This window comes from Solanum tuberosum, unplaced genomic scaffold (genome assembly GCF_000226075.1).
Source record: "Solanum tuberosum cultivar DM 1-3 516 R44 unplaced genomic scaffold, SolTub_3.0 scf00436, whole genome shotgun sequence".
NCBI classification, from domain to species: Eukaryota; Viridiplantae; Streptophyta; class Magnoliopsida; order Solanales; family Solanaceae; genus Solanum; species Solanum tuberosum.
The window spans coordinates 25243-33578 of NW_006239373.1; the positions used below are offsets into that span (position 1 = coordinate 25243).

The 8336-nt window shown below is 35.8% G+C and overlaps 2 protein-coding genes across 2 annotated transcripts; one reads left to right on the forward strand and one right to left on the reverse strand.

Annotated features, from left to right (window-relative positions):
* The first annotated feature begins 1073 nt into the window (after positions 1 to 1073).
* Positions 1074 to 3408, forward strand: LOC102585227 (29 kDa ribonucleoprotein B, chloroplastic-like). Its single transcript, XM_006363603.2, has 5 exons — positions 1074 to 1521; positions 1953 to 2054; positions 2293 to 2658; positions 2858 to 2963; positions 3123 to 3408. The coding sequence occupies exons 1-4, from the start codon at positions 1150 to 1152 to the stop codon at positions 2921 to 2923; spliced, it is 906 nt and encodes a 301-aa protein (XP_006363665.1). The 5' UTR covers positions 1074 to 1149; the 3' UTR covers positions 2924 to 2963; positions 3123 to 3408.
* A 95-nt stretch (positions 3409 to 3503) lies between these two features.
* On the reverse strand, positions 3504 to 8025 carry LOC102594639 (BTB/POZ domain-containing protein At5g03250-like). The gene is made up of 5 exons (XM_006363631.2): positions 7967 to 8025; positions 7076 to 7145; positions 6054 to 6841; positions 5119 to 5554; positions 3504 to 4446 (listed from the first exon to the last, which is right to left on the reverse strand). Exons 1-5 carry the CDS (start codon positions 8023 to 8025, stop codon positions 3967 to 3969), a joined length of 1833 nt encoding a protein of 610 aa, XP_006363693.1. The 3' UTR covers positions 3504 to 3966.
* Positions 8026 to 8336: the final 311 nt, after the last annotated feature.

The following is an 8336-nucleotide window of genomic DNA, read 5'->3' on the forward strand; positions in this document are numbered from 1 at the left end:
CACAGATATAATAAGAGATAAATAGATATATTGTGAGATATACATTCATCTATGTTATGATATACATGGGACACAATGCATGATACACATATGGAATTTTATCAAACAATCCTTGAATAAATTAAAGGGAAAATTGTAAATTATAGCAAATTATTAATCTAAAATAAATGTTATAGCTACGGTTTTATTTAATGCCAATTTGTAGCAAACTTCTTGCCATTCGCCTCTCTCCCTTCTCTCTAGAATCTCACTCGCCACTCTCAGTCTTTTCTCCCTCGCCTCTCTCACTTTATATAATTTGTGTTTGTGTTTGTATAAAACGAGAGATACTGTATATACAAACACAATACATATCTCTCTGTCCTATACAATCATAATTATACAAATACAAATCTTCCTCTGCCTAGTTCTCTTTTGCCTTTCTCTCTCTCTCTTTATACAAACACAAATTATACAAATACAATGTATAATTTGTGTTTGTATAAAGCGAGAGAGATTTGATACACAAATACAAAAGTTTTAACTCGATTCAATTGTATATGAATTCAAATTTTATGCAGATATACAAACACAATCATTGATATATACACATAGTAGTTACATATATACAATTATCTAACTGATATACATATACAATTCACCTCTCTCCACTTTCTGCCTTCTCTCGATCGCCTCTCTCATAATCTCGCTCACCACTCTAGCCTAACACAAAGAACATATACATATACAAACACAATTTTCATAGACACAGATGTCCAATTTATACAAATCGTTGCGATTTATACAATTTAGATGCTCCATAGCAAACATAATTTGACTATGGATCACAAATAACAAAACAAAAAGATCGGTAATATAATTTTTATCTTTGCTATTTCTAAAATTTACTCAAAATTAAATCCAACCCTCAAAGAGAATACAAAAATCTAACGGGCTTTGATATTTGCCACTTTGGCTATAAAGCTTCTTGATATAGAACCAAATTAACCCATTGGGCCTTATTCCCCCTTTTAGGCCTAAACCTAAAAAAATGAAAATATCTACGCATTTTCCCACTTATAAATATGAACGTTGCTTCTTCAAAACCTTCAAAATCTTGAAAAACCTTATCTTTTTCTACTACACTATCAACTCGGCGCCTTATCAACAATGGCTTCTTCAGTTTCTTCTCTTCAATTTCTCTTTGTAACTCCACAAACCCTTTCTTCTCTAAAACCCAATTCCGCACCAACTTCATTTTCCTTCTTCTCTCTTCCTTCATCTTCTCTGAATCTTTCTTTATCTTCTTCAACCCCTTCTTCTTCTATCAAGCCTTTTGAATCTTCTTCGTTCGGTTCTCGGTTTGTTCGTAACGTGGCGTTATCTGAATTTGACCAATTGGAAGATGATGTCGGAGAAGTAGAAGAAGAACCCAATTTCTCTCCGGACCTTAAACTCTTTGTTGGTAATTTGCCGTTCAGTGTTGACAGTGCTGCACTTGCTGAGCTTTTCGAACGAGCTGGAAATGTTGAGATGGTTGAGGTAATTAAGCTAATTATTCATTGTTTCTATTGTTGGGAAACGTTAATTTTGCTGATTTATGTTGATGAAAAGAACAATTAAGTAAATAGAATTGTGCCCTGTTATAGCTGGCAGAGCATTTGCAGGTACATGGTCATGTTAAGACGTAATTAAATAAGTAAAAGTGGCGGAGCTAGAAATTTTAATGATTGTGTGTCAAAATATAAAAAGTTTTAGGTAAATAGTGATAATGAGAACATGCTATGAAACTTTTTCGATATAGTAGTAAAACGTTTTCTCCATGCTTGCTCAAGTATCATGGAGAAAGGGCTGTGTTTTGTACTTTTCCAGGTAGTGAGCTCGAGAAGATTTGTTTTCTATATTGAGTTTTCGAGTGGATGTGAGATGCAAGGATTGTATAGGAAGGTATTGAAGTTGTTATAATTTTGCAGGTTATATATGACAAGCTCACAGGAAGAAGCAGAGGGTTTGGTTTTGTGACAATGTCGTCGAAAGCGGAAGTGGAAGCTGCTGAGCAACAATTCAATGGATATGTAAAGTTTTGCTCTTTGTTCTTGCCATTTATTAGTATCTTCAAGTGTACTTATATTACAATGTTTGTTTAATGTTTCGATAAGTGAATATGGCTTGCTATGCTAATTAGCTGCTGATGAAAACACTTTCTAGTCTCACTTTTCAACTTGTCATTTGTGTAATCTAAAAATCTTGTCTTTCCAAAAGAAGTGCTTGGACATGCATATCTAAGTAAATGTTTTGATGTTTCTCTTGCAGGAAATCGACGGGAGGGCATTGAGAGTGAACTCTGGGCCAGCACCAGAGAAAAGGGAGAATTCATTTGGAGGTGGACGAGGTGGGAGAAGTGAAAATTCCTCTTATGGAGGTGGGAGAAGTGAGAATTCTTCTTATGGAGGTGCACGAGGTGGGAGAAATTTCGATAGCTCCAACAGAGTCTATGTAGGAAACCTCTCATGGGGTGTCGATGACCTTTCACTTAGAGAATTGTTCAGTGATCAAGGCAAAGTTGTGGATTGCAAAGTAGTCTATGACAGAGATAGTGGTAGATCAAGGGGCTTTGGATTTGTGACATTCAGTTCTGCTCAAGAGGTCAACAAGGCAATTGATAGCTTGAATGGCTTTGTAAGTATATTTTACTAATCCTGATTAAACAAGGATTATGAATCATCCGATATCTGTTTACTAGTTGAACCACAAATTACTTTGGTTTCAGCTTTGCTAGATGTTGTTTCTCATTCGACTTTGAGTTTTTGTGAAAAGATGCTCAATATGTTCATCAGGCTGTTCTGATACTATGTATCTGGTGTGATTTGTTGTGCAGGACCTTGATGGCAGGTCCATTCGTGTAAGTGCTGCAGAAGAGCGACCCCCTAGGCGTCAATTTTGAATGTGTTAAATTACATCTTTTTGATTGAGAAAAACTTGAGGTAAACAACTCACATGTTCATGTTTCAAATTTATGTGTAGTCTCTTAAAAGGCAGAGCCGAGAACTCATCAATGTATACTCTTATATGGTTATTTTACGGTTCAAAGCTCTTGTTGAATGTGTTTTAGCTTCTTACAAATGTAAAATCTTACATGGCAGGGCCTGGAAATGATGAAAATCGCAACAAAGCTCATGAAATGCTTGCAACCTTCAACACCTGCTACTAGTTTTACACCAAATTTGGTACAAAATTTTGGTATCTGCATCTAGACTAATGCGAGTACGACTAATGCGAGTACTTAGTATATTTTCTTTTACAGTGTATGTTCTAAAATTGCCTTGGGGAAAGATTCTGACCTGTAATATGTTGACTAATGACATGTTAGATCACTCTTTGGGATGTGTTATCTTGGTGTGTGAAATGAATGTGGGAATTGTTGCACAATTTTTTTGTTTGAAAACTTAATTTGTTGATTGAATGTGTGGTTGATTGTATACAAAAAATTGGTCATCGCATTCAAATACAGCGTTAAGATAGTTGTATCAGTATTACATGATAACTGTACTATGCTATGCTGGAATCTATGTAATATTTTATGCATGATAGGATGGATGATATCTAAACTCTGCGTGCCTTGTACTCTAGTAGTTCATTCGTGGAAAGAATATACTCGGTCTCTTTGGTAGATGAACAATTGTAGCATACATGAATAGATATCTTGTCTTATCTAAATCTTCCAACATGAATAGAATTCACACATCCTATAACAAAAAACTGAAATCTTGTCTGTCAAATGTCAGACCATATCCATGACCAGAGACGGATTCAGAATTTAAACTTTATGAGCTATCCGTGATACCCTTGAAGTACCTCAAAAGCTTCACTGGCCTATTATCTACGCACTACATTAACAAATTGTAAAAACATTATAACGAGTGCAAACCATAACATGATACTAAAAGAAGTCTTGATGGCAAGAAATGAACAAAAAACTGTCTACCTTCATCTTGAGCTTCCATTCTTTTGATTTTTACGCTCATTAACATGTTGAGGTTGTAACTTGCTGGGATTTACTGAATTCAAGTCACACTCAGATTTTCTTCCACAAAAGACATTCCACTTTTTCTTTGTTTTTACCACCTTTTTAAACTCCTGTTTCATGCTGTTACACTCTTTTTCTAGTTCTGCAACACGCTCCCTCATGTCATCGATACTTGATCCTCTTCCATTTGCTGTGTTTGTGTTCCGGTTCCCTCCATGAAGAGTAGTACTTTGGGAGTTGTCAAGATTATCTGAGACAAAGAACAATCCTGATATTGATGTCCGTAGTCGAAGTTGTTCAAAGAACAAGACTTGAACTATGACCCTAAGAGGTAGCCTCTCGTTTTGAGCAGCGTGTGTGCAAGCTTCCAACGAGAGCTTCTGGCAATTCATTAGTCTGCAGATTTGCTCTCTTTCTGAGTCTGTGAGCCAAGGATGTGCCTAAAAATTGAAATGTGTAAGAAAGGATGCACAATATCAGATCACTCTGAAGTTTAATATATGTAAATCCCAACAATATGATCCCACATGTTAAGTTTGAGGAGGGTAGAGTGTATGCAGAACTTCCCCCTGCCCCATGGAGGTAGAAATACTATTTTCAAAAGACCCTCAGCTCAAGTAACCACATCATAAAAAGGAAAAATACAGAATCAAAGAGGACATAGTAAATAATACGGGAAGCATTACATAGCAATATTCAGATAAAAGGTACAATAACAATAACCAAATGACGCGATAACTGAAGCACAAGAAATAACAAGTAGTTACATAATTCGATGGACAGGGAACTACGAGAATAAACCTACTACTACTTGTAAGGAAGGAAAAACAAACCTAAATAAAGGCAATTACCTATACCTTCTACTATCATAAATCTCAACGATAAGCATTAATTGGTAATTGTAGAAGAAGAGGTAGAGAAGTGAATTTTGTCAATTCTAGTTACTTCTTTACCATAACATAGAAACTCATCAAAATTACTATGAGAAATCAAAAACTAGTTGCTACAATGACATTCTAATTTCAAAAGAATCAACTTCAACCCGATAAAACAACACATTTGAAGTAAGAAAAATCGCATATCATTAACAGAAACATAGAACTACTTGTTACCTTCAAATATATATCAATTGCACGATAGATACCATCAGTAAGTGGCCTTGCAAAATCCGGGATTGTAGCAGCAAGAGACTGAAATTTAGGGAACTTGTAATTAACATCAGGCGCGACCTCAGAAAGATATGAATCCACTAGATTTGCTACCCTTGTTAGCGAAGTCAAGGAAGTTGAACCTTCCATCAATTGGTTTTCTTCCATAATACATGGAGATGGTGCAGAAGAAGCCTGGTCTATTGACATAAAATGATCCAAAATTCTCTGAAAACAGTCTATATCATATAAAGTTTCTACTGAATATCCCATATTTGGTATCAACAAGTCATCTAGTGCAGCTTGATCTAACTGCAATCCCACTCTTCTCTCCAAATTCTCCCTGCAAGATGGACTTGCTTGTAGCATCATAGCGCTACGGAGCAGCCTAAGAAGAAACCTGTATTGATATGTAAAATACGTAATCAAAAGTTTGCTCTCTATAGCAACTTAAACTTCTAAATAAGATAGTTCACACAATGCAGTATGGTACCAGAGCAAGCGGAAGGTGTGTTTGGTAAGAATGAAGATGTTTTCTTAGAACTTTTTTTTCGAAATATAAGTGACTTTCTTACTTATTTTATAATATTTGCTAAGTAAGCAAGAAGTTATTGTCTCGAGCATTTATACGAGCTTGTTTGGATGGAGTTATAGCCTATGGCTTATAAGCAAGTCAGGAATCCTAAGTGCTTAAAAACTAATTTGAGTTTAAAACATCTATAATAAGTCAATCCAAACAGGCTCTCAGTCATCTAGAAAAACACTATGCGGATGGGGTGATCGAGGGGTGGTAGGGGGTTGGGGGTAGGGAGGAGACAATGAACTTGGAAGGTGGTTTGGTGTCAAGACATAATATGATTAAGTAATTAAAAGTGTGTTTTCTCTAACAACTTACGAACCTGGTGTCTGTTACTCCTTTCTGATTAGGCAACAACTCCATTATCTCCTCTAAAAGTGCCCTTTGGTCTGCTTCTGATGGAGTTGAAATTGTTGATCCTGATTTATTAGTATGGCTAGTAGCATCCTTGAAACTTGCTTGTCTATTCATCAAAGGAATATATTTCTTTGCATAAAACACAACTGCACCTGCTACATTTTCCGGCCTCATTCCTCCAGCTTCAACCGCCTGAATCAACCGTTTATACAGAGGTAAGCTAAGAAACGACACGTCTTCATACCACCAATCATCTGTCATCGGCTGTGTCTTGGATCCCGTGCATATACCATTCCACACCTCCACGTCTGTGGTATCCTCATGACCATTTTCAGACACAGGCCAGTTAAACAACTTCGTATCGGTACAAGCTTTCATTGCTAAGGAATTTATGCATCTGGACACAATATGAAGCTCTTCAGCATGTGGTAGAACTTCTTCACATGTTTCAAGAGCTTTTATAGTATCTGTCCAATTCCCAAAAACGTCGTTAAGAAAAGATTCTGTTTGTGCAATGAGATTTGTCTCACCATATTCATCTGTCATTTGCAGATACTCTGATGCACATCTAAGGCTCACTATATTCAAAGGAGTGATTTCTATTTTGACACCATAACAGAATTTGGCTACTAGCTCAAATGCTTTAGCACCACCAGGTATGTCATTGAGCTGCAGGACGCTAACTGATACGTCGTCGTTTGATGAATCTTTAACTAGCTTTGCTAGTAGTCCACTTCTTGATATCAATGGGAACTGCAGAGTAATACACAAACAAGATAAATGCACAAACACTACACCTCCGTTTCAATTTGTTCGTCTTACACACGATTAAAGGACATTTTGACACATTCTATATATCTTTAGTTTAAGACCATAAGATTCAAAAGTCTTTTAACTTTCTTAAACTCCGAGTCAAGTCAAAACCAGACAATCAGGTTGAAACGGAGGGGGAGTAATTGATAACAACAAAAGAAGAAGAAGGTGTACCTTGTGTAGATAAAAGGACATTTCTCCAATTTCAATTGTAACATCACTGGGAAGACCTGATGTGCAATGCCTGAAGAGAGTTCATGCATAAGCTTCATAATTCAAAGAAAACATTTCTAATTTTGCTACTTCAGAAACAAAAATGAAGAAAATGAATCAAATGTTTTGAACTTTTAATATGCTAAAATCAGTGGCGGAGCCAGGAATTTCACAAAGAGTGTCCAGAAATAGCACAACAAAAGCTCTTTTCAAAAAGTGGAACTAGTGAGATTCGAACACACAAGCACTTCCTTATTCCAAGGAAGTGAAACCACTAAGCTATAACAACTTGTTATATTAAGGGTGTCCAAAATATGTTATTTAATCATTTCGTGTATCATTTTACTTGTATATACAATATTTTTTACCGACGAAGACACCCTAACCACCATGTGGCTACGCCACTGGCTGAAATGTTATGTTGCTCGAACTCTTCAACAATATCAACGGATGCATGTCATATTCTCCAAAAGTAATGTATTTATGGAGAATTCAACACCGATGCTGCATTAAAAGTGAGAAGTGAAGTTGAACTTCTGAACAGAGAGATTACAAGCATAAGCTCAAAGTTGACACAAATGTTGTATTTTTGACAGGGGGACTAACTCCTTCTAATGACTTATGCATTTTGTTATCATTTCCAATCAAATGATCCATTAATCCAACTAGTGGATGATTACAAAGGGGTCGATTTTTTTTTATTTCCATTGTACATCTCTAAGAATGAAAAAATTATTAATAGGGAGCGTTTTTTTTTTTAATAAGTCTTATGCATCACGAATCTAAATTAATCAGAGCCTCAAAACAGATATCGAACATCAAATGAAAAAAAAAAACGGAAAAGGGGCTTACCAAGCTTGGCCTTCACGACGGAAGGCCTCAGATTTGGAGCCAAGTCTTAGAAATGCCATGTATCCAAAAGTGAATAATGCAATAATTAGTTGTTTCAAATGACTGTCAATAATTTCACTGCTGCAAATTTACACAAACATGAAGAATCCAAATGAAGATAAACACACAACATAATTAGAAAAAAAGGTCTTTAATAATGATAATCAGTTAGGATTTGGGAATTTGTACTAATATTATTTGTTTTTTGATGTGTATTAATAATTAAAATAATTGGGATTAAAAAACAGTGAGTGTAGGTAGCAAAATAGTTTTGGACCGAGTCTTTGGCAGTTAAAACAACCGTTTTCCTCTCCTCTTATCTACCCTCTTT

Coding starts and splice junctions, on each gene's coding strand:
- LOC102594639 (XM_006363631.2), bottom strand. CDS start 8,025: ATGGCATTTCTAAGACTTGGCTCCAAATCTGAGGCCTTCCGTCGTGAA. Junction 7,146..7,966: donor CGTCGTGAAGGCCAAGCTTG/GTAAGCCCCTTT, acceptor AACTCTCTTCAG/GCATTGCACATCAGGTCTTC. Junction 6,842..7,075: donor TGTCCTTTTATCTACACAAG/GTACACCTTCTT, acceptor ATTACTCTGCAG/TTCCCATTGATATCAAGAAG.
- LOC102585227 (XM_006363603.2), top strand. CDS start 1,150: ATGGCTTCTTCAGTTTCTTCTCTTCAATTTCTCTTTGTAACTCCACAA. Junction 2,055..2,292: donor AGCAACAATTCAATGGATAT/GTAAAGTTTTGC, acceptor TTTCTCTTGCAG/GAAATCGACGGGAGGGCATT. Junction 2,659..2,857: donor TTGATAGCTTGAATGGCTTT/GTAAGTATATTT, acceptor TTTGTTGTGCAG/GACCTTGATGGCAGGTCCAT.